The sequence below is a fragment of the Pipistrellus kuhlii genome, unplaced genomic scaffold (genome assembly GCF_014108245.1).
Source record: "Pipistrellus kuhlii isolate mPipKuh1 unplaced genomic scaffold, mPipKuh1.p scaffold_m20_p_8, whole genome shotgun sequence".
Lineage (NCBI taxonomy): Eukaryota > Metazoa > Chordata > Mammalia > Chiroptera > Vespertilionidae > Pipistrellus > Pipistrellus kuhlii.
In genome coordinates, this window is record NW_023425584.1 from 66,065,677 (window position 1) to 66,091,314 (window position 25,638).

The window sequence follows — 25,638 nt, forward strand, 5'->3', positions numbered from 1 at the left end:
CAAACATACAAAATATGCATTAATCAGCTGTGTGTTCTGGTCAAGAGCAGGATATTAGTAGTTACTTTTTGAGGGAATCAAAAGTTATATTAGGATTTTTGACAGCGAGAGGGGTTGATGCCCTTAATCCCTTCCCCCCGAGTTGTTCAAGTCAACGATACTTTCTTTCCACCTCGATCGCTGGTTAAGATGCAGTGGGGGGGAAAGGGTGTATCCCATTTATTTTAACATCTAAGGGGGAAGTCATTTGGAGTTGATTTTAGGAGAGCAGCTAAGTAAAAGGGAGGTTCTGCTTCCAGTCAGGCGGTTGTGTACGTGGGATAGAATTCCTAGAAGGGGCTGAATATGAAGATCCACAGACCAGCTTTCCCTAGGACCCCTCCCCAGTGCTCTGTGTGATGGATGACAAGCACCTGTTATCTTCCATGACCTGGTCTTGATCCTGCCTCTAAAGCCCATGGGTATGGTCTAGGTTTCCTTAGTGAGATAGAATGATCAGGTTCCACTTCATCCCTGTTGGTGACATTTCTCCTCCTGACATCCTTCTCTCGCCTGAAGCATCATCAGAGACTGGCTGGGGGAAATAAAAATGAACTCATTAGCAGCAGCTGTTGGCTCAACCACTAGGAGTGCTATTGGAGCTCAATAAAGCAATTGAGCATCTGTTCACTTTCATAAAGGGCGGAGCTCTACTGGAGATCCTGGACTTCCTCATTCTGCCTTCTCGGCACGTTACCTCATCTCCCCCATCCCACCCACAGAACTTAAAGCAGGGCAGAGAACCAGCAGGCGCTCCCCCAGGATATGGGGGTGCAGCTTTGCTCACGAGTGTCTCACCTGCGAATTCTCACCTCAGCCTCAGGGCAAGCCCACCAGACTCTTTCTCTCTGTCCAGTTGGCCTTGATCTCTTGCCACCTCACTCAGACTTTCAGTATCTGCCAGATCCTCCTCTGCAGTTTCTGATCCTGCCTCCTGAGCCCCGCCCAGCAATTCAGTGGGTGGGGAGCATCCTGGAATTGTGGGTCAGAAGATTCCAGAGCTTTACTTCCCCATGCCAGTGATGAGGAAACCATCCAACGGGGAAAGTGATTTGACAAAGGTCTAATTAGTAACAGAGCCTGGCCTGGTCTGGAACCTGGATCTCCTGTTTCCTACCCAGGGCTGTTTCCATGGTTCAAAGGAGCCTGGTTGCTTGGGTGAGATGATGCTTAGAAGAATCTAAGAGGTTCTCCTTCACCCATCAGGGCTGCTTCACTTTAGTCGTTAGTGGCATCATTTCTGATTTCCTTCAGATGCTTCCCAAACCCCAGGGGGGCCTCCTTCCAGTTGCCACCAGTATGTGCTGGGGCTGGGCCTGGAAATACTCTCCACATTCTCTTCCAGATGCTTATTCCTTCAAGTGTTTACAAGATGAAAGGACAAACTCTGCTGGAGTTGCTGGGATGCCATGATGGAGAGGAGATAAATTCTAATGGCAATAGCTCTTGTCTGTGTACTGTGTACAGTGTCTTTTGCTTCTTTTTTTAAAAAAAAAAGTTTAAAACTGATTTCAGAGAGAGGAATGGAGAGGGAAAGAGAGATAGAAACATCAATGATGACAGAGAATCATTGATCAGCTGCCTCCTGTACACCCCACATTGGGGATCGAGCCTGCAACCTGGGCATGCGCCCTGACTAGGAATCAAACAGTGACATCCTGGTTCATAGGTTAAGACTCAACTACTGAGCCACACCAGCCAGGCAGTGTATTTTGCTTCTTAAACAAACCAGCAAGCCAGGCCCATAATCAGGCCCACCCTAATATTGGAGAGGTCCAAAGCAAATGCACAAATGCAGGCCCATATGCCATGTGTCTAAATATTTGAGAATTATAAACCAAGCTAACAAACCGTTAGGCAATATTTGTTCTTTCCTCTTGCCTTGACAAATATGCTTTTATAATGACCTCAAAGGCAGGTTATAATTCTGTGTCCTTGAACCCTGAAACTTGTAGGGTCAGGAGAAGTGAGGCTTTAGCCCTACCCATGTCCCTCCCCCTTTCTTCTTCCACCTGAGGACCCTGTGCTTAGACTGAGAATGCAACCTTCACCCACACACACTGCACAGACAAGCGGTCTGCACAGGCCTGAAGGCGGCCACTTGGCCAGAATATGTCCAGGTCCAGATCCTGGGAGCATGGTGTAGAAGAAAAGGAGTGAATGGTGAGTGGGCATGTCATACAGCCACCTTACCCAGGTATACAAACAGTATCATTAAAATTATTTCCATTTTATAGACAAAGCAGCTTCTGCTCAGAAAACTTGAGTGACTTCTTTTTTTTTTTTTAATACATTTTATTGATTTTTTACAGAGTGGAAGTGAGAGGGATAGAGAGTTAGAAACATCGATGCGAGAGAAACATCGATCAGCTGCCTCTTGCACACCCCCCACTAGGGATGTGCCCGCAACCAAGGCACATGCCCTTGACTGGAATCGAACCTGGGACACTTCAGTCCGCAGGCTGATGCTCTATCCACTGAGCCAAACTGGTTTCGGCTTGAGTGACTTCTTACAGGAACACACCAGTAACCAGAAGAGTCAGGACTCGAACCTGGGTCAGCCTACCTCCAGATCCCCTGTTGTGCCCCTTCCCAGTGCTACCTTTTCCATTGTCCACCATCTCCTGGAAACTCAGTGAGCCCTACCTTGTTGTGGGTCTGGACTTCCAGCACCTCTCACTGCTGGTAAAATGTAGACATCCTCTTCATTGGTCTCCTTGCTTCCTGCCTTGTCCCCTTATCCATCCAGCTTCTCTGAGATATACTAATGAAAGCCATGACATGTTCCCCTCTTAACCCCTCCCCTTCAGGGTCACATCCACAGACCTTACCTAGGTCCATCACACCCTCTTGCACTCTTCTCAGCCATGCCAAATCCCTGTCTTCAACTTGCTCTTGCAAATGCTATTTCCTCTCCTGCCACGCTCTCCCTCAGGCCTCCCCACCACCTCTCCTAGCCAGCTCCCACTCATCCCCCTCATTTGGGCTCAGATGGCAGCTGTCACCTTCTCAACTCCAGTTCGAAGATGGAGTTGCTTTTTAAATTATCTTCCTACACTAATAAGCCGCAGGCACCATAGCCCCATGCTTAGCACCAGGTGGCACAGAGCGAGCCACCCATACTGCTCGCTGAACTAATGGGTTCCTGCAAGAAGGAAGCCTTCTGCGATTCAGCCGGATTCAGCCCCTCCTGAGAGACAAGGGCAGAGAACAGCCATTCCTGACGCCAGCAGCGATGCCAAGTGACAAACGTTTCCTGGATCCTCTTGAAATGCTGGGCCCCCAAATGGAAGAGTCTCTCTCAAGGCAGATTAGAAGCTCATGGACTTCGGCCTAGGACTGTGAGTTCTAATTGCTCCCCCGAGCAGGGGAGGGTGTCACCCCGCTCCATGTCCTACATATAATAGAGCCAGTCAGAAACATATTTCTTCCTTCTCTCATCCAGTCAATAGGGGCCAAATTTTAATCACCAGGAAGGATAGCCAGGAGCCTTAGACAATGGAGTTTGCCCTTGAGTAGCTTAAAAACTCCGGTGGGAACCGGGAAGGCTAATTTAGAGAGTGCTTTCTGCTGTGGGAGTGACAGGAAGGCAGAGACCCAACCCAGCTGTGCATTCTCTGTGTTCCTTTGGGGCAGTGGTCGGCGAACTCATTAGTCAACAGAGCCAAATATCAGCAGCACAACGACTGAAATTTCTTTTGAGAGCCAAATTTTTTAAACTTAAACTTCTTCTAACGCCACTTCTTCAAAATAGACTCACCCAGGCCGTGATATTTTCTGGAAGCGCCACACTCACGGGGCCAAAGAGCCCATGTGGCTTGAGAGTGGCAGTTTGCTGATCACGGCTTTGGGGGAAGAGGAGTCCTTTCTGCTAGGTCATGCATGGGATCTGCTCCAGCACCCCCACCCTCACCTTTCTAGCATCATCTCCCACAGCCCCCATCTCTGTGCTGCTCCCTGCCCTCCAATGTGAAGCCACTTGCTCTGCCCTGCTAGCAGCAGGCACACTTCGCACTGGCTGGTCCCTCTGCCTGGAAAACCCTTTTACCAAATACCTCATAACCAACTCCCACATCTTCTTCACAACTTTGCTCAAACATCACCTTATTAATCAGGTCGTCCCTGACCACCAAGCATGGCTCAAGCACACTGTGGTCGCTGAGGCTGCCCTGGCTATTTTTTGGAGGGACTACAAGGTCAGTGTGGTGCATACTCATAGCCAGACAGCCCTGGGAGCCCTGCCACTACTAGCCGTGTGCGTAAGCCCCCAAACCTCTCCATGCTTAGCGCCCTCCTAGGTAAGATAAAGAAAATGTTTCTTTTGTTGTTGTTAATCTTCATCCCAGGGTATATATTCTTTTTTGTTGTTGTTGTTAATATATATATATATATATATATATATTTTTTTTTTTTTTTAATATATATATATTTTATTGATTTTTTTACAGAGAGGAAGAGAGAAGGATAGAGAGCCAGAAACATCGATGAGAGAGAATCATTGATCAGCTGCCTCTTGCACACACACACACACACACACCCCACACTGAGGATGTGCCCCCAACCAAGGTACATGCCCTTGACCGGAATCGAACCCGGGACCCGTCAGTCCGCAGGCCAACGCTCTAATGCACTGAGCCAAACTGGTTTCGGCTGTTAATATTTTCCATTGATTTTTACAGAGAGTGGAAAGGAGCGGGAGAGGCAGAGAAACATCGATGTGAGACAGACACATTTTGATTTGTTTTCTTCTGCATGCGCCCCGACCAAGCTGCAACCGGTACCTGGCTTTGATCGGAATTGAGCCCAGGGCCCTTCAATCTGCAGGCTGATGTTCTCTATCTATTGAGCCAAACCGGCTAGGGCAGGATATTGTTTCCATTGATTTTAGAGAGAGTGGAAGTGGGGGGTTAGGGCGAGAGACACAGAGAGAAAAACATCGATGTGAGAGAGACACATCAATTGCTTGCCTTCTGTACTTGAGGATAGAGCCTGCAACTGAGGTACAGATTAGCCCTTTTGATCCAATTTGATTTTTAAGATGTAATGTTGTGTGAGATGGCTGGCCCCGGCATCTGGACCATTTTAGTGAACGCACATGTGGGCCAACAGCCGCCTCTCTGACAGGAGCACGGTACTTTACAGGTTACAGAGCAGTTTCCTTTCCATTGGTACCAAGATGAGTGAGACATGGTCTTCTTTGGACCTACAGAAATCCTGTGAAATAAGGGAGTCAAGAAACATTTTCTTGACCTAGACAGTTTGCTCAGTGGTTAGAGCGTCTTCCTGTGGATTGAAGGGTCTCAGGATCCATTCTGGACAAGGTCCCCTAGCCCGGTACAGGACGGTGGCCCTGGCCTGAGTTCCCCTGACCCAGCACTGGGGGTGCACCTTGAGGTCCCCTGTCAAGCCCCACTGGGTGGGGGGCATGGCCTGAGGTTCCCTGTCAAGCCCCACCTGGAGGGGGTGCAGTCTGAGGTCCCCCAGCCTGGTGCCAGGGTGCGGGGAGCAGCCTGAGGTCCCCTAGTTCAGCACCAGGATGGGAAGCACACCTTGAGGTCCCCCATCAAGCCCCACTGGGTGGGGGGTACGACCTGAGGTCCCCTGCCAAGCCCTGCCAGGTGGTGGACACAGCCCGAGGTTCCCTGTCAAGCTCCATGGAGGCGGGGGAGGGGGTAGCCTCAGCTCCCTGCTGATTGCTGGTTAAGGCTCCTATGGGAACTTGGCCTCAGCTGTGGGTGCAGCCATCTTTGGTGGAGTGATGGCCAATTAGCATATCCACTCTTTATTACACATGTGTCAAACACAAGGCCCGCGGGCCAAATCCGTCCCGCCAGGCCTTGCAATGTGGCCCGTACCGCGCTGTCATCACTGCACTCCGCTGCGTTTCCATCACAGTGACAGTTTATGACTGTTCAGTAAACCATTCGGCCCGCGATTTAGGCTGGATTTTAGATTTTGGCCCCTTCTCTGATTGAGTTCGATACCCCTACTTTATTAGATAGGATACCCTCCCAATCTTTTTCTACACATTTCAAGGAATTATATATATTTTTTAAGATACAAAACTTTATTGAGGGTTTAACAGGTCATTGTGAAACAGGAGGGAGCCATTCATTATCTCCAAGGCCTCCCCATGGCTAGCCACAAAGTCACAAAGCAAATAAAACCCCCGTTCATTCACAATTTATAAAACACATCTGAATAGGGTCCCGGGAGAGTCGGAGAGCCAGGGTCAGTAATTTGTGGTTCCTGGGCACAGAGCAGGTACGCGTGTGTGTGTGTGTGTGTGTGTGTGTGTGTGTGTGTGAGTGTGCGTGTGTGAGTGTACATGCGTGCGTGTCTCTGTGTGTGTGTGTGTGTGTGTGTGTGTGTGAGTGTGGGGGTGGGGGTGGGGAATGCTCTGATACTTATCCTTGGAAGCTGCTGTTGAGTCTGAAAGTCCAAGTTGCTTGCAAGCCCACGCTGACCCCTCTGGTCCCGGGCTTGTCCCGTCACTGATGGGTGATAGTCAAGCAGGGGTTTCTCTCTTCCTCGGCCGCCAGGAGCTCCTGGGTTTCTGCGTCAAATTCAGCTTTATTCAGCCCCAGAGTCTGCAGCCCGCACCCTGGGTGCCTGAGGGCTGCACACAGCAGCTGCACCCCGCGGCGGTCCAAGGGGTTCCCGGCCAGGTGGAGCTCCTTGAGGCTTCGGCTGCTGGTGAGAACAGATGCAAGGTCCTCGCAGCAGGCGCTGGTCAGCTGGCACGCCCCCAGCCCAAGCCGCTCCAAGTGGCAGTTGGAATGCAGCAGAGCTTCACACAGCAGCCTAGCACCGTCATCTTCTATGTTGTTGCACCTGATTTGCAGAATTCTCAGGTTTGGGTTTCCCGAGAGAATGGAGGCGAGGTCCCGACAGCCATTGGCAGTTATGGAACAATTCGACAAACCCAGGGACGTCAGGGAGCAGGATGGCTGTTTCAGGGCCTCGCAGAGAAGGTTCAAGTCTTCGTCTTTCAGGTCGTTTATGCTGAGGTCTAGGTGGGCCAAGTTCCTGTTACCCAGGATGGCGTCGCGGAGGTGTTCCCAGCAAGGTTCCTTGAGCTGGCAGCCAACTAACCCCAAGCCCCTCAGAGCACACGCTGGCAGGCGCAGGGCCTCACACAGCAGGGACAGCCCGTGGCCCAGGCAGTTGTAGGATAAGTCGAGAATCTTCAGCGTCGTGCTCCTCGTCAGGACCTCCTTGAAGCCTTCACAGTCCTCCGGTGAGAGGCCACACCCCGCCAGCAGTAACTTCTCGATGTTGCAGGCGGGGTGGTTCAAGGCGTCACACAGCAACTTGCAGTCGTCGTGGGAGATGCTGGTGCCATTGAGATCCAGGTGTTTTAACCCCGGGCTATGACTGAACACCTCAAAGAAACACCAGCTTTCGGCGGAGAAGGAAACATTATTCATCATCAGCACGGGAAGGCGACACCTGGGGTGCCTCAGATGATTGATCAGGGTCACCAGAGCCGGCCCGGAGAGGTGACAGTCACTCACTCGGAATTCCTCGAGGCTCTCCTTCGCCGTGAGCACAGAGCAGATGCTATCCCAATAGAGGAGCTGGTCATCCGTCCCGGAGGTGGCCACGAAGACGCCTTGGATGGAGAAGCCAAGTTTCCTCAAGGCCGAGCCGCGCGCCAGGCAGTAGGCGAGGACGACCAGGTCCGTGGGGTGGGTGACCAGGAAGAACGCCTCCGGAAACAGGTCCACTGCCCAGCGCACGAAGGCCTCGTCCTCCATCTCGAAGAGGCAGTAGTACAGCACCAGCGCGTCCAGCCACCCCCGGAGGCCCTCCCGGACGCCCCGCAGGTGCCGCTCCACAGCCCGCCGCACCTCCCCGGGGCGCAGGCGGGAGCCGAAGAAGGCCCCCAGCTTCTGCTGCTCCTTCTCGTTCAGGAGGCCGAAGAGGAAGCACGGCAGGAAGAGCCACTGGGCCTTGGTCCCGCTCATGTGGGCAGCCAGCATGGCCCCGACACGGCCCACTGACGGGCTCGGGTGGTCCCCGTGGGCCTTGACGAAGTAGAACAGGGCGGTGCAGACCTCCTGGATGCACAGGTGCAGGAAGCTGTACGAGGAGCCCCCGGGACCCCGGAGAAGGGCCTTGGCGTCCAGCAGGGTGGGGATGTCAGGGCCCGCCAGCCCGTGTCTCCGAAGGTCCTCCTCCCCGAACACAGACGTGCCGCTCCACATGCCCTCGGCAGCCAGGGCGCACAGGCCCTCCAGCTGGGCCCGGCTCCTCTCGTATGGGCAGGGGGCCCCCTTGGGCATGAACAGGTTCAAGACGAAGGAGGAATAGAGTGAGGTGGCCCGCCGGCACGCCAGCGCTGGGTCCCTCCCCCGTTCCATCTCCTGCTTCAGACACGCACCTGTGGCCCAGCACAGGGCCGGGATCTGGCACATGGACAGCAGCTGCCTGTTGGCCCGGACGAGGTGGAAGGTGAGGACACCCATCCACCGCCTCCTCCCGAACATGCGGCTGAAGCTCAGCAGCATCTCATCCTCCGTGAGTCCCGGGAGGGTCTGGATCTCCAGGCACCCCAGCCTGGGCTCCAGGAGACGCGCGGAGGCGGGCGCCGTGGCCACCAGCAGGGAGGCCTCCGGGAGCAGCTTCCTCCTCAGCAGGCTGCTCAGGACCAGCCGGACGGGCCGCGGCTCCATCCAGTCGCTGCACAGGTCTGACTCGGGCCTGTCCAGGTCGTGCGCCAGCTCCTCGAAGCCCAAGCCGTCAAGGATGAACAGGAGCCGCTCAGGCTCGGAGGCGATGTCGGCGGCGGGGGCGAGGGAGTCAGACCAGCCCCCGCAGACCAGGGCGGCCAAGCTGGTGGCCGCCGCCCGCCGCGCCTCCTCCCGGCAGCACAGGTAGAACACGTAGGAGAACCGCCGCTGGTAGAGCGTGCCCTCCGCCCAGGCCACCATCAGCTTCGCCAGGACGGTGGTCTTGCCCACCCCCGGGGCGCCTGTCAGGATCACCGTCCGTCTCCCGGGGGCGAAGAGATGCTCCAGGCACCGGTGCTCTCTCTGGGTGAGCGCCCTGTCGACGTGTCCGTGACCGCGCGGGACGGTGTCCCGGGACCACGCATGGCTGAATTTCTCCTGGACGTGAGCGCGGTAGGCCTTCGCGTGTCCTCCACGCTCCTTCCTGGCCTTCTGGCAGAGGTCCTCCCGGTCGATCTTGGGGAAGATGGTGAAGGCCACGTCCCAGGCCCGCGCTTCTGTATAATGAAGGATCAACAGGGCGGCCAGGCCTTCCCGGGTGGCCTTCTTCACGCGAGCCCAGGGGATCTGCTGGAGCCCGAGGCGCAGAGGTTCTTGCTTGAGTTTCTCCTTAAAACTGCTGAACTCCTTCTGGCTGAGCTCCTTCAGGTACCACAGGAGGCCGAATTCCGAAAAGAAGGAGGATGCCATCGCCAGCCGGACTGAGATCACAGTCTTCAGAGGGAGAGAGAGAGGGGACTACCCGGAACAAGGACTAAATGAAACCCCTCCAGGTCTACCTGGCGGGTTCTTAATGAGTGGCAGCTGGAGCTGGGAGGAAATAGGCTCTGGAGCCCTGTGATTGGCCCATGAATTGCTCTCCTTCCATTGGCTCAAGGGGGCTTGTAATGCCCAGGTCTAAGAATAGGTGAAACCAATTCCTCTTTTTGTTTTTGTTTTTGTTTTCATGCCCACACCTTGGGTGGGTGGGGTCTAGCTCTTAGTTCCTGGTTTCCTACCAGGGTGGATACTTCTGACCAGGATTTCGATGGCGGAAAGAATCCCAGAGTTTCTAGTTGTGAGAAAGTTTCTTCCCATCTCTCCAAACCGGCTAATTTAGGCAACAGGAATGACTCTCTTCTTAATCTAAATGATTATGAAATTCGTCTAGCCCAGTGGTCGGCAAACTTATTAGTCCACAGAGCCAAATAGCAACAGCACGACGATTGACATTTCTTTTGAGAGCCAAATTTTTTTAAACTTCAACTTCTTCTAATGCCACTTATTCCAAATAGGCTAGCCCAGGCTGTACTATTTTGTGCAAGAGCCACGCTCAAGGGGCCAAAGAGCTGCGAGTGGCTCTCGAGCCGCAGTTTGTCAACCACAGCCCTAAGAGATATATGTAGTTTTCCCTGGTTTGAATTTTATAATGAAAAAATCCTTCTAAGACTTTTTCTTTTTTTCTTTTTTTTTTTCTTCTTGTTATGTTCTTGAGATGTAGTAGAGTTAAATTTGTGTGTGCAACCGCTTACTATTTTTCCTGCCTTACAGGACATAAATGTATGAACATATCACAGTTTATCCATTCTGCTTTTTTCTTTCAGAGTCTCATCCCCGAACTGGCTATACCTTGAGAAATTTTTTTAAAAAGTATATTTTATTGATTTTTTTACAGAGAGGAAGAGAGAGGGATAGAGAGAAACATTGATGAGAGAGAAGCATCGACCAGCTACCTCCTGCACACCCCCTACTGGGATGTGTCCGCAACCAAGGTACATGTCCTTGACCGGAATCGAACCTGGGACCTTTCAGTCCGTAGGCTGACAATCTATCCACTGAGCCACACCTGTTTCGACTTGAGAATTACTTTGAAATAGGATTGGTAACAGAGGGCATGACTGTCTTGTATCTTATCTTAAAGGGAATTCTTTCAGCATTTAAAAAAATTTAAATTCTTTCAGCAATGAAACATTTTTTTCATTGATTTCAGAGAGGAAAGGAGAGGAAGAGAAATAGAAATATCAATGATGAGAGAGAATCATCTATTGGCTGTTTCCTGCATGTCTCATGTTGGGGATGGAGCCCACAACATAGGCACGTGCCCTAACCAGGAATCAAACTATGACCTCCTGGTTCGTGGATTAATGCTCAACAACTGAGCCACACCAGCTGGGCCTTTCATAATTTTTCAATAATTATGAGGTTTAAGGGTGGGGTGGGAACTGGGTGGAAGGGAGCTATGGGGGGAAAAAGGAGAAACAATTGTAATAATCTGAGCAATAAAGATTTATTAAAAAATAAAAAATAATTATGAGGTTTAATTTTCCCCCCTACTTTTTTAGCTTATCTGAGGATAAGTTTTTTTTTGTTTGTTTGTTTGTTTGTTTTGTGTGTTTGTTTGTTTGTTTTTTGAGGGAGAGAGAGCAGAACAGAGAGACAGAAACGTCGATTTGTTACTCCACTTGATGCATTCATTGATTGATTCTTCTATGTGCCCTGACCAGGGATGGAACTTGCAACCTTGGCGTAGGGGAATGATGCTCCGACCAACTGAGTTACCTAGTCGGGCAGGTCAGCCATCTTTAAAGGTCCCAGGTGAGTGGGTTTGGGGCTGAGGAGTGCCTCCAGTGATACCGACCACCTGTGTGAGGCCTGTACCTTCTAATCACCTTCATTCCAATCCTACCTCAGCCCCCCCCCCTCCCGCCCCCTGCCTCATTAAACAGGCTCCTCGTCAGATCTCGCTGTGGCCCGACCAGTTTTTCTCTCACGTGGTTATGGTGTGGATGGTTACCTGAAGTTCTTTCCCTCTGGCACAGCCCAGATCAATGGTGTGAAGGGTTCTCAGCCAGACGCCCCCAAAGCTCCGGCATCTCCACGTGGGTGTGGACCACCGTGGAGTCAGCGGAGCCGGAGAAGGAAGGAAGGAAGGAGAGGAAAGGGAAGGAAGCAAGGAATTAGATATTAGAAGCAAACTTTTCACAATGCCTTACTTACTTAGACATTTGGTGTTCCAGTCTTATTTACTTAGCATGAAATCATCAGCATTTTCCTATGCCATCAAATATTGTTTTGAAAACATTATTTGTATGGCTACATACTATCCTCTGCTAGAGTTCTACCACATCTGCTTAGAGCTGAGACCCGGCTCTTCCTCCTCTTCCTCTTTTCCTTCCCTTGCTGGCTCTCCTGGTCCTCATCACTGACCATCCTCCTAACCTGGCAAATGCTGGGCAGAAAGGGAGGCACGAGGGTAAGACCTATCCCTGCCCTGGGCAGGTTGTCTATGTGGAGGAGGAAGGCAATGCATCCAGGAGCCCAGGCCAGATGAGGGGCTAGGAGGCTTGAAGATGGGAGAAAGCACTTCCAGACGGGCTGGAATGGCTCCACCCAGAAGACATTGGAGCACCACCTCATGCTGAGGCCAGATCACACTGGAGAGCACTACTCAGTACAGGGCAGTGTGGCCAGGGACAGCCCACCCAGGAGGATGCCAAGTCCCCAAGCCTGAACTGAGCCTTCAGCTTGCAAACGTGGTTCCTGCCACCCGGAGCCTTCAGCCTCAGAGGGAGACAGATACCAATCAAATAACCTCACCGCAAAAGATAAAGTGACAGCTCCTGATGAAGGAGAGGTCCGTGAGGCTGAAGGACACAGGACCTGGGGTTCCCTCAGGAGGCAGGAGTTCGGTCAGCCCTGTGTGGGAGGAGCAGGTGTGTAAAAGGACCCGGAAGAGCCTCTGTCTGGAGAGCAGAACAAAAACGCAAGGCGCAAGGCGCGGCCCAGGTGGGCGGAGCTGGACCGCGCAGGCCTGGTGGACCACACTGGCTTTTAATCTCTGGGTTCAATCCCAGGAGGAATGGGAGCTGTTGGGAGGCATTACACAGGGAGAATCCAGGGTCGGATTTCCATTTCAAAGAATTTGTTCTGGCTGTGCAGGAATAATTGGCTCCGGGGGAGCCGGTTGGGGGGCCAAGAATGGGCAGAGGCATCAATAAGAGGCTGTTCTGGAGGTGGGGCAAGCTGTTGTGCCTTGGGCCAGGGCAGAGGCAGAGGGGATGGAAGAGGTGAAGGATTGGATCACTATTCAGGAGCTGGAATCCAAAGGTTGGGTGGAAGCTGTGACTCTCCAAAAGACCCCTGTTCAAGCAGACTTGCTGGCTTGGAATCATTCACCCCTTAGCATGAAGAGGTGCTCACATCAGCAGGATGCCTCCTTAGGCAAGTCCATTAGCGGAGGCACTAATGAAGGGGGAAAGGAAGTGGGTCAAAGGCCCTGATGGGGAGAAGCAGGGAAGGACACAGGCACTAGGGGGGCAGCACAACGTTCTTGGGCATCAGCCAGCGGTCCCAGGAGGAGGCGGAGCCCAAGGGTCTGGACTGGAGAACTCTGTCTGCTATCACGTTCTGGGGGATGGAAGTGGCCGAGGAGAGGTGAATGGGGAGGAGAGAAGACATATTGTAATTAATAAATAATTTACAAAAATATATTGATCCTGAACACCAGGTTGGGGCTGCCCTGGCATCTGCCTTGTATGTGTCTTAGGTACCTGGAGCTCGAGGCTCTGGCAGAGCAGCAGCTAGATTGGGAATATAACCACCTCGAGTGGTTGACACAGCACGTAGTATTATGTGCCAGGAGGCACCCTGTGGTTAGCGGGGGAAACACACGCTTTGGGTCAAGCCCCTCCAACTACTCCCAGCTGGTCTAGGAGACGGACCTGGAAGAAGGTCTGTTTTCTGCCCCACTTCTGGCTTCTTACCTAGCCTCTCTGAGCCTCCGTTTCCTCATCTGTAAGCAGGAAATGCCCCCTCTGCCTGCTGGGCCGCTCTGACAGTGGGCACAGGTTGGGCACTGGGTAGTGGGAGTTGCTGCTGGTGGTTTGTACTCGAGCCACTGTGGGTGGAGTATGAGCTCTGGGCTCTGCGGTGCCAGACGGGGGTTCTCCTGCCCCCTCCACGCAGGCAAATTGCTGACAGCAAAGCCACGTTGCCATGCTTGTGGAAACACTGCTTAGGTTTCGAGCGGGAGAGAGGAGAGAGAGAGAGAAGAGAGAGAGAGAGAGAGAGAGAGAGAGAGAGAGAGAGAGAGAGAGAGAGAGGAGAGAGAGAGGAGAGAGAGAGAGGAGAGAGAGAGAGAGAGAGAGAGAGAGAGAGAGAGAGAGAGAGAGAGAGAGAGAGAGAGAGGGAGAAAAGGATATTTGGATTTGGTTTCGCCTAGGGTTTGGCCCATGCGTGTGGCGGGGTGGTCGCTCTGGTCCAAGTCTGGGCGGGGAACGTGCAACTAGCGGGGCGTTAGGACCCGGTGCGGGTCTCCAGACCCCGCGCCCAGGTCCCGGAGCCGCGGGAGGAGAGGCTTGAATGGGAGGCTGGAGGGGATCAGGCTGAAAGGGCTGCCCGCAGAATAGCTCTGCCGTCGCCAGGCAACCGTCCTGACGCAACGCAAAAAAAAAAAAAAAAAAAAAAAAAAGTCCCTTAAAAAAAAAGAATAGTGCTGAGAATTCACGGGAGCACGAGAGAAAGAGAAGCAGGAGCCGGCTTAGCCCCCGACGCTGGGCCACAAGCTGCGGAGCCGGGGAGCCCGCGTCCGGAGCTGGAGGCGGGGACCTCGGTGACACCCCTGGAAGGGGCCTCTGAGCACCCCGGAAGGTGGGTTTGCGGCCGGGGTGGAGACGTTCCCAGGGCTGGGAACCGGGATGGGGTGTGGGTCTGTGGCCGGGTACGGGTAGGGAGGGGGTTCGGGGCGCGCAGGTCTCCAGGGCGGCAGGGGCGGGAAGCAGCCTGCCGGGACCTGCGGGAGCACGGATCTCAGGGCGCCCTAAGGGCACACCCCACCTCACAGGCCTCTGGGATTCTTCCCTGGGAGGGGGGGGGGGGGACAAGTGGCTGGACCCCATCTCCCAAATCACAGCTGGCCACCTCCAGGGTTACGATCTGCGTGGAGATTTGGGGTACCGGGTCTGAGAGGGAGGAGCCCCCCACTCAGCCCCTCCAGGTCTACTCCCAGACCGCTGGTCATCTCCAAGCCTACCCTGTCCCTTCTGTCTACTTCAGACGCAGTGACAAAGTTCCTGCCCCGAGCTGCATTTGTAACTCAGGAGACGTGACCAACCCACCGAGGGTGCTTGGGCCCAAGGGTGCTCTGCAGGGCTGAGGCCCAGGTGATCAGGGGGAAATGCACAGCCCAAAGGGCCCGCAGGAATGGGCAGGTCAGCCCCGAGGTTGGGTCACTGGGAGAGCGCAGGAAGTTCTATAGTCCCCGGGGAGTGAGCAGGTGTCTCCTTCCACCAAGGCAGGAGGGATATTCTGCTTTAAAAACAACAACAACAACAACAACAACACACACACACACACACACACACACACACACACACACACACACACACCCTATTGCCTGCATCTGGTTTTCATTCGCCTTGGTGTGTGGTTCTTCCTGAGAAGGTCTGGAAGGCAGGTTGGTTTCCACAAACCCCCAGCCATTCCAGGTGGGATGAGCCCAGGTTCCCATCCATAGGGCCATCCCCAACATGCTCAGGGAGGCCACGCTCTGAAGCAGCTTCCCTTCTGACCCAGGCGGTCCTGCTGCCCGGCAGGCACAGCCAGGGAGGGCAGAGCGCTAGGCAAAGTCCCGAGAGAGCAGAGGTGGCCACACTTCCCTGGCCTGACCGCATCCACGGGGTGGGAGCTGCTGCCAGCATGTCTGAGGGGCTTGGCAAAGCAACCACGGGCTGTATTTAGAGGGGAAAGATGATAACTCTTCTGTTCTGAGTGCATTTACCTAGCAGGCACTGCTGGAGACGCCTTCACATCTGTTGGTCATTTTATCTTCACAATTGCCCTTCCAGGGGGACATAATATCCCCATTTTGCCAGCCAGGCTGGAGAAATGTAGTAACTTGGTGCAGTTCATGTGGCTGATGAAGACCAGAGAGTCATTCAACTTCAAGTGCCTGACTCCTAAGACAGTGTGGCTTAAAGGATGGCTGCTTAGCAGATCCAAATAGAGAGACCTAGACAGGGGTAGACACCAGTCTCACCCAGAGCTGTGTGACTGGCGCATCCTGTGACCTGGGAAGGTTCTTGCCATCTCCAGAGACCCTGTGGAGCCAGGAAAGCCAGTTCTTGTATCAGGAGTCTCAAAGGCTCTGTAATCGGGCCTGGCTTGCTTCAGCCCTGCTGGCCTGAAGCAGAGAGAGGGGTCCATCCCCTCCTCCCCTTTTTCTCTTGCCCATCTGAAGACCTTCAAGTTCTCATCTCTCCTTGTTCTCCCAGTTACATGCATGGATTTCCACTAGATGATCAGTCCCACCTCCATATTCACCAGTGTGGCCTCTTACAGGAACTCTGGCCGGGAAGTAAATTAAGGCAGAGCCTAAGTGTTTCCTGAGGTAGATCCACAGGCCAAAAAGGAAGAAACTGCTTGGTAGGCAGCTCACACACTTGGGTAGTTTTCCATAGGTAAATTTGGCCAGGGAAACACTCCCTTGGCCCTATAACAGTATCCGGAACTCCCAGAACACTCTGGGGCTGTGTTCTCCCCACAATGGCGCTTTGCTTGACTGGGAGGTTGAGCTATTTGCAAAGGTAGAAAATGAGTGGTAATCTGAGCAGTTTGCTTTCTGGTTTACAAACTAGAGGTGGGTGAGTCCTCACTCATGAATTGGAAATTCTTTAGGATTAACCAGGATGGCTCTTAAAATGCAAATGTAACCTAGGATTTGGGTAAGGGAGGGGAATAAGGAAGGAAAGGCGCGTTCTGAAGCAGACCTAGAAGGGGTGAGGCTGTGTTGAATGAGGGCAGTGGGTACATGGGAGCAGGTGAGACTGGGGGTAGGAAAGAGGCTCAGAAATGAGGGGACATGTAAGCCTGGCTAACTTTTTAATCAGCCTGCAGAATCTGAGCTGCCGACTTGAGTTGGGAAGGCTACAAATATGAGCTTCTCCATGATTAGGAGAGTGGCCCTGGAGCATGGAAGCCCGCCACTTCCCCGACTTTATCCTTCCTCTCCCCCAAGACACACACACTTCTCTCACAGATGAGGAAGGAAAAAAAGGGAGAAGGAAGGTGGGCAAGAGGAGAACTCATAGGCGTGAGTTGCCTCATGCCCATCTTACCTCCTCCTGAATGCTGCCTCACCTTCCCACCTGCACTCTGCAACAAAGCTCACTCATGAGAACCTCCTTGGAGAAGGGATTGCAAAGAGCAGCAGCCCATCTCCCAGTGCCCATCAAGAAAGGGCTCTCCCGTCTGTAGTGATAGAGGGGTAGTGAGCTCTCCAGCATCAGGGGCCTCTTCACACCTGGGTCCCTGCCCGGAAGCATTTGCAGAGCCCCAGGAAGGTGTGGAAGTTCAGTTCTTCCCAGGGTGCAGACTGAGCCCCATTTCTTCAAGGCAATTTCTCTAGTATGGCCAGAATTTCTCTAGTATGGCCGTTACCAACTCCCACACGTGGACCAGAGTGTTCTGGTCCAAGTGTGAGTTGGTAATGGGTCCCCAAAGACTTCCTCATAGGGCTTGTCCTGTGGGAACTAGAAGGGAGGAACTGATTTTCCAGATACATAATGGGCCCAGACAGTGACCTCTGCCTCAGCCACAGTTTCAGGGTTTCTTGAAGACTGAGCAGCATTTCCTCATTCCAGAAAGCCAACAAAGCCTGCCAGTGTGACCCAGTGGGACCCGGAAGGTCAAATGGAGAATTCTCAAGGGGATGAGTACCCAGGAAGGTTCTGGAACATGATCCTGAACTGGAGGCCAGAGAGGCCCTGGCACCCATGACCACCAGTTAAAAGTGGTGCTACCTCCCTCTCCTGTGAGCATTGATTGATGGGTGCTATGCTCTGGAGACAGCATCCTACTGTGAACTGACCTGAGTCCATTTGGTCACAACTCTCAGGTTTTGTTGTGTTTGGTTTATTTGTTTGACAGCAGCCATGGAAAACTTTGAGGATGCAAAGGCAGATCTCATTATCAAGTCAAATAAAAGCAAGCCTTTGACCAAATTCTGCCACATATGCAAATAGTTTCTGAGCAGCTATTTATTTGCACGGGGGTCCAGTGGCGCTCACACAGTTTGCTCTGTGGGCAAGTCGTAGCCATCTGCGTCTCTAGATGCCCTGACCACACATCCCTTGAGGCCTCACTGCATTCTTTCCACCTGCTCTTACGAGAGTCAAGTGTGTCTCAGAATTCATTTGGCCAACCCACATGTCTTGAATACCTCTGCCTTCACCAAGGAGAATGCGTTTCTAATGTTTATTCTGCTAATTATCAAATGCCTGGCACTGAGCCGACAGAAAGACAGCTGAAGTGCTGGCCACAGTCCACTGGTGTGGGGTGGCAGTGTTATGAGAGGCCAAACTAAGAATGTGCATACAGTCTACTTCATTGGATCCTTCCAAAGCTTTGAGGCAAGTTCCATTATGATCCCCAATTCATGGGTGAGGAACCTGAGAACTATGGGGTTAAATCAATGACCCAAGGTCATAGAATTACTAAGTGTTCTTAGTAATGTGGAAGGAGGTCACAGGTCCTGCTTTCTGTTTTGCTTGTGCAGTGCCTGAGCCAAATGTCCCTTCCAAGCCCGGGGCTCACAGGGGTGGGGGTGGGGGTGGGGGACAGGGAAGGCTGGGCTGGGCTGCACCTTGGGTGAGTGGCAGGCAGTGCCAAAGTTACTGGTCAGGCTGAGCCCAAGCTGGAACCACACTCAACTCCCCATCCTGGAGTCATTAGGACGGGGCCCTGCCCCCACACAGGGAAACTCCAAGGGCCCTTCAGCCGCCTGGGAGGCCGGCAGGTCCAGACAGAGTATGAAAGTGAAGTGACTTGCGTGAGCACGGAGCACACCAGGAGACTGCTTAGGAAGTCCTTGTGAAACCATTGAGTTCAGAACTTACAGAGTAAGAGAGAAAGCCAGTCATCAGAACAAACCCACTTGAGCTGGGTGGGACTTGTTGATTCTGCTCATTTGAGCCAATTATCCTGTGGATTGAGATAAGTCCTAAATCGGTTTTGTTTGGGGGAACTGAGACAAATGCCAGTCAGGAGACACTTTGGTAGCCCGCATCCCACTGCTGGAGAATTGCGCACCCTGAGCTGTGAATGGTTCCACAAGTTTTAGCCAGCTGTCCCCCGTTCTCATAGCCAGAATACCAGCTCAAACTGTGTCTCCTTTGATCTCTGCAAACTGCTTTAAAGGCCACCCTGCTCCCTACTTTCTGCTCCCTGGTCCCTGCTGCCATGGCCTTTGGACAGAGAGTGACTATGGGATGGCCATGGGCTGCCTCTGCCCTTCCCGGACCTCTCTGCCTTGTCAGGTGTTTTCATGGAGAAATCCTTGCTTCATACGCTTCCTTTCCCAGGGCTGATTCCATGCCTCCCCGCCAGACTCTCGGATTCCCAGGCGCCTTTCTCTCGCCTGTCAGAGCAGAGCAACCCTTTCCCAGGGCCTCACAGCCTTGCAAAAGCCACAGTGGCAGAGACTCTGGGTAGCCCGCAGCCCCCTCCCTGCAGCAGCCGGCACTTTCTCCTCTCCTTTCAGAGGCAATAAATTAGATTAGATCTATGGCTCCCGGGAGCCAGGGTATTCCCCCCCCCTCCCCCCTCCCCCGCCCCCAATAGGGAACACAACTTTTTCTTGGTGATTTTCTCGGCAAATTCTCTCTCTGGGCAGAATGATGGGAAAGGTATCCATGTTCCCAGCCTATGGCGGAGGCCTGTGAATCTGCTCTACACAGCCGGGAGCAGCACCCATCAATTATTCAGCACAGACTGAGCGCTCTGAATGTGCAAAGGTCTTAACAAGTATTTTTATAGATTCTAGCCTCACGATAGCTCAGCGAGACAAAGCAAGGCTTCCCTGTATTCTAGACAACAGAAGCTCAACCTGGAACCAAGATCAACCCAAGCCAGCCAGCCGCACTAACGGTGCCGGGTGGCCCTGATAAGTCTGGCGACTTCTTTGTTTTGTGGTTGTTTGTAATAACTCTCAGGAAGGTCTCTCCAGCCCAGGGCATTGTGTGTGTGTGTGTGTGTGTGTGTGTGTGTGTAGGGGTGGGGGGGGGATCTGTATACCGCAGTGTGATTTCAAAATGTTAGCGATTGCTCTTGCTGTTTCAGGTGTGGAAACAGATGTTTTGAATAAGCTGAGGTGCAGCCATTAGCACAGGATGTTGCAAAGCCACCTGCACTGAGAGACACCTCCTGGGGTACAGGTGGGTTGGTGCCTCTGCCTCTGCTCCCAGTGGGTGTGGCTCTGTGACGAGGTGACAGAGTCTATGCTGTGCTTTAGAGTCTGTGCTTGGGGTACAAGGAAGTGGAGAGGCCATTGCACCAAAACGCATTTCTGAGGGAGAGAAGTAGGAGCTTTCGAGGGGAAGTGAGTTGCCATAGTAACTGAAGGTGGGATGGGGCCCTTGGGGCTCTCTCCCAGGCCAGGAGCTCTCCTCTCGCCTGCCCTTGGCTGGGTGTCCAAAAGGGTTGTCTCAGTCCCCTCTCCTAGCAGTAGTGTGAGGACCCTGGGTGGGAGGTGGGCTGGGGCTGCCTGGAGCAGGAGAGTCAGGGGGAGTGAGGAGCTTTCTCCATGAGGCTGAGTAAGATGGACCCTGGAAACCTCAGGCTTAGATCCTTCCAGCTGAGCTACCTCAGCTGAAAAGACACCTGTTTCTGTGTGTCTACATTTAAATCCTATGAAAATATCCAGATGGCCTTGCTTGGCCACGGGTTCATCCAATGGACTAGTCACTCTTGCCAGAGTAAGACCTAAAAGGAGTGTCTGTCTGGGTCACATGAGTGTTCCTGAGGGTGGCGGCAGTGGGCAGGGCGCTATGACTCAGTCCCTTTAGGTCACCTGAAACAATACAGGGGCGGTGCCCACAGAGGGATGCTAAACAAAGAAATAGCTGACCACCTCACAGGTACATCAGAAATGTAACTAAGTCATGCAACTCAGGGAGACCAGGGTAAGTACCCAAGGCTGGTGTAAAAAAGTGCTAAAATTTTGTTTGGAGAGGATGTGATCAGTTCCACTCAGAAGAGCAAGGACTGTAGAATGAGGTGGTGAACTAGGCTCGAAGACTTAGTCAAATTCAAACATGAATTTGGGGAAAGGATAAAGCATAGAGTTTAGACCAGCCTCCCCCAAATCTCTGCCTCCCCCTCCCACATCCCCAATTCAGACTCACTAGAAACATCTTGATCTTGCAAGTTTTACCCATGAACCTGCAGGAGGTCTTCTGGGCAGGAAACCACCTGGATTGTGAACTATTCAGGCTGGGATTTGTTCACTGATGCACAGCATTGCAGTCTCCAGCGTTTATTGAACATCTGCTGTTTGCAGAGGCCTGTGCTCAGGACATAAAAGAGAAAGTAATGCCCTTCCCATTGAGGACCTAGACATCTGGCCAAGGAGACAGGACACTCTCACAGTTCAAGGTCGTACAGGCTGGTGAGCCATGAGTGTCATGGAAGTCAGTGCCAGAATTCAGACAAGGAATGGCCTGGGAGGTGGGGTGTCTTTGAGGGCTTAGGAGATGAGATAAGACTTCAGTTAAGCCCTAAAGCAGAGCTTTAGAATTGGTGAGGAGCAGGGAGTTCCCAAATGGGCCAATGACAAACCAAGGGATAAAAGTTGTCCTTTATTCATTCATCAATTCAATCATTCATTCACTCATTCAGCAAGTTTACTGAGTACCTACTCTGTGCCAGGCGCAGCAGTAAACACGAGAAAGTTACTGTCCTCAAGGGGAAGTCAGGTGATAGAGCCAAGGATTGAGGGCAGGGAACATAGCCTAGAAGAAATGGCCGGATTCTCACAGTGGTTTGCTGCTGGGACAGGAGGAATAATCCATAGCTTCCAGGAAGTGGAAAGAGGAGGGGTCTCCTTTGTGGGCAGCATGCAGCCCCGCAGGTGTGCTCTCCTCTGAGGTGTAGCTCAAGGGCACATCTGGGAAAGACCCCACTATCATGTGCACTCTTCACACCACCGCCTTCTCACTAGCATCTCCACTGCACATCATAACACACATGCAGCAATGTAACCCGCTCCTATCCCCTCACCTATACACAAGCACACACAACATCCCAACACAATTCTCTCCCACCATGCACACGTAACTGGTGCCAAGGGTCTGGTCTCTGTATGTCCTTCCCCCCTCTTAGGCGCTCCCAGTACCAGCTCTGACCAATATCTGGAATAAAGATGAGCCAGGATAGATGATCTGTGTAGAGCCAGACCAGCGGGTGTCTCCTCCTGCTTTGGTCACCATGGCAACCTCTGATGAGGAGAGAAAACACAATTTCTGGAAGCTCCTGGGAGCTCCCTGGCTCCAGTGGGCAGCTCTGTGGGGTGCAGGCCTGTGTTCTCCAGCCTCTTGGCCCCAGGCATTAGTGCTCCTGCAAGTCTGTGGAACACAGGCGGGGATTTCATTGCCTCCATCCACTGCCACCGCCGGAGGTCAGTCCTGAGCCCTGGCCCTAAGCTCCCTCTTTTAGTTGAGTATCAGGGTTTATGAGTAAACCCAGACCAGAAAGCCTGCCTTGTCACAGCTCAGGCCGAATGACCCCACATCCCCCGGGTGGGGGGGGTGGGGGGGAGGTGGCGGGGAGAGAAAGCATTATCTGCTTTAGAAAAGGAAAGAAAGAGACTACAGTGTGAGTTTGGCCTGAGCCACCCTGAATTTCTTTCCATTTATAAAACAGGTTCTAGTCCATGGAGCCCTTCCCTCACTCTCATGGCTCGGCAGGTGGATGCTGCATCACCCCATTTTCAAAAGAGGAGCAGAGACCCAGGCAGTGAGGCAAGGTGACTCCCCAAGTCTCACTGCTCCCACTGGGAGTGGTTCTGGTCTCAGAATGCAGACCTGTAGCCTGGGGAGCTGGGGTCCCCCTTTGGTCTCAGGTAGGAGGTGGGAGGTGGCCTGGCCTGGCTAAGACTGGAAATTACAGTGGGGGGCTTCAGCTGCCTCTCCTGCAGCCTTCTGACTGCCCCTGTGCCCCCTTAGTGCCCCTTTCCCTCTCCCCCCAAGCACTGACTAAGGATAGGAAAGATGCTGCTTGTCCTTAGCCACTCCTGAGCTCAGGGAATGACTCTCTCTAAGGAGGGTTTGAGGCTAGTGACAGGCAACACACTCAACAGAGACACTGGCTTTCAGGAGTGACCTCTGACCTGGCTGAGGAGCATGACAGCCACAGAAGGGGGTGAACACACAGAGGTGGCAGAAGGCTCAGCAGCGGACAGAGCCAGAGGCACTGTCCCCCAGGAGCGGGCCCGCTGCTGTGGTCTGTCTCCTGCAGGAACATTTGTGCTATGAAGAATTGCCCTCCTCTGGTTAAGGATCCTGCAGGATCTGAGTTTGCCCAGCAAGGCAAGCCTAGGGGGATGGGATGACTGCCTACCTTCATGTGCCCACCATTGCCTACTATCTGCTCTTCTGTTGCTGGAGCAGGGCCAGCCTGGACTGCAGGCAGGGCCTCACATGCCAGTGCAGAGCAGTCTGTGGCTCCTCTACTGAGCGAACTGAGTGTACTCAAGGAGACAGGACACTCTCACAGTTCAAGGTCATACAGGCCGGTGAGCCATGAGTGTCATGGAAGTCAGTGCCAGAATTCAGACAAGGAATGGCCTGGAAGGTGGGGTGTCTTTGAGGGCTTAGGAGATGAGACAAGACTTCAGTTAAGCCCTAAAGCAGAGCTTTAGAATTGGTGAGGAGCAGAGAGTTCCCAAATGGGCCAATGACAAACCAAGGGATAAAAGTTCTCCTTTATTCATTCATCCATTCACTCACTCACTGATTCGTTCAACAAGTTTACTGAGCCTAAAACCAGAGTGTGTCAATTTACGCACAAGGACCCTTGACTGGCACTTCTGCTGGAAGGAAGAGTGTAAGTTTACATGCATGAAGTTGTTATGTCCTCACCAAGCACTGCGTGTAGTCGACTATAAATTAGGAAACATAGCTGTGAATGCAGATGGACTCCCAGCAAAAGCTTCTTTAAGAGGACAATGGTCACCACCCCGTGGTTCTCCCTGGAGGTGGCACCAGCCCCTCTAAAGGGCACATGGAATCATGAGGAGGGGGTCACGCTATTTTATGCCACTGCTCAGCCCTCAGTTATACATTTTGCCTCCCCAAATGAATTGTATGTTCCCCCTCCTTTCAGCCAGGGCTCTTGGTTGTAAGCATCAAAAGACAACATTATTGTAAGGTATTCACAGAAGTGGCAGGAGGTAAAGACTCAAACAGGCAGAACCAGGGCGGCTGGGAAAACAGGCGGGCAGCCCTGTAAATAAAATGACCCTCTGAGACCAGTTCAGTGGGGTGCTAGGTTGTTACCCACACAGCACCCCAGACCACTTTTGACACCAGGCATGTGAATTTCCACACCAACCAACGGATTCTCTGGTTCTCTGCAGCCACCAACTGGGTAGCCTACCTACAATTTAACTCAGTTTAACACTGTCTACCTCAAGCTGGCATCAGATTCGCCAGTTAAGGGCTCAGTCCCACTAGACTGTCCCCCACATCACACATCAATCGCACGTCCCAGGATGTCACCTGTATTTCTAAGTGACTGGTTATCAATCAGGAATCGCCCACAACCCCCTCCTGAGATTCAGTCGTTTGTGAGAACGGCTCACAAAACTCAGGGAAACATTCCCTTATATTCACTGGCCAGGTGAAGAGGTCCTACATAGGACAAGGTGTGGGGGAGGGTGCAGAGCTCCCACGCCCTCCCAGGCATGTTGCCCTCCCAGCACCCCCTGTCTTCCCCAACCTGGAAGCTCTGAACCCCTTCAGTTAGGCTGTTTTTGGAGGCCTCATTAGATAGAAATGATCTATCTCCTCGTTATTTCCCCCTGGCCACCGGCCCTATCCTGAGGGACTACCCAAATGTCAGCTTATTAACATGAGCTGTAGTGAGGGCCAGAGAGCCTTGCTATGAGTAACAAAAGATGCTGCTTTCATTATATCAGTATGCAGCTGTCCCAGGAGTTGGGGACAAAAAGCAGACATTATAACAGAGGTTTTCTTATCAGTCTAGTCACCTAGAAGATCAAAAGGGTTTTAGGGGCCCAGCCGTGTTTGTTCAGTGGCTCAGTGTCAACCTATGAACCAGGAGGTCACACTTTGATTCTGGGTTAGGGCACACGCCCAAGTTGGTGGCTCAATCCCCAGTAGGGGGCGTACAGGAGGCAGCCAATCAATGATTCTCATCATTGATGTTTCTATCTCTATCTCCCTCTCTCTTCCTCTTCTCTGAAATAAAATATAAATATAAATACAAAATGTAAATATATATTTTAATATATGTATATATTTTAAATAATATATATATTTGTATAATATATATTACTTATAATAAATAATATATTATTTAAATATATATAATATGTATTTGAAATATATAAAAATTATATATATATATTTTAAAGGGTTTTAGGAACTCTGTCTCAGGAACTGGGGATAGAGACCAAATATATTTCTTATTATATCACAATAACAGACCCCCAACAGACCTTTACCAGGGAGGATTTAGCTAATCCCACTTTCCCAGCAGGTCACATCTGCCTCTGAGACTGGTTATGGCTACAAATGAACCCCACCTGACCCTCCATTCTGCCCTCACACACCAGATTCAGAGGCCTGGGCCTGGGCATCTGATTGGCCAAGTTCAACTCACATGTTTGCTCCTGGTTGCCAGGGCACCTGGTGGCCAGAGAGGAGGGAGGATGTGATCCTCTGGTTTCAGAGGGCCCATGCCCTGCCTGTTTGCTCTCCCGAACAAAACAGGGAGCTCCCTACAAACAGTAAACGGCAAACAAACAAAAGACAAATATCAACAAATACTGGCCATGTTATTCTATATTCTATGTCCAACTCATGCCTAT

At 52.3% G+C, this 25,638-nt stretch overlaps 2 protein-coding genes across 3 annotated transcripts in view; one reads left to right on the forward strand and one right to left on the reverse strand.

The window, feature by feature from the left end:
- Nucleotides 1-6,056: 6,056 nt before the first annotated feature.
- Nucleotides 6,057-9,464, reverse strand: NLRP4 (NLR family pyrin domain containing 4). Its single transcript, XM_036424213.2, has one exon. It carries the CDS (start codon nucleotides 9,462-9,464, stop codon nucleotides 6,531-6,533), a length of 2,934 nt encoding a protein of 977 aa, XP_036280106.1. The 3' UTR covers nucleotides 6,057-6,530.
- A 4,465-nt stretch (nucleotides 9,465-13,929) lies between these two features.
- FAM167A (family with sequence similarity 167 member A) overlaps nucleotides 13,930-25,638 on the forward strand; it is a 35,385-nt gene continuing 23,676 nt past the window's right edge. Inside the window, exons 1-2 of one of the 2 annotated variants that reach the window (XM_036424382.2) lie at nucleotides 13,930-14,402; nucleotides 19,869-19,963. The gene's annotated coding sequence lies outside the window, so the exon portion shown is untranslated. The remainder of the gene's footprint in view (nucleotides 14,403-19,868; nucleotides 19,964-25,638) is intronic. The other variant, XM_045576497.1, reaches the window with a different exon arrangement.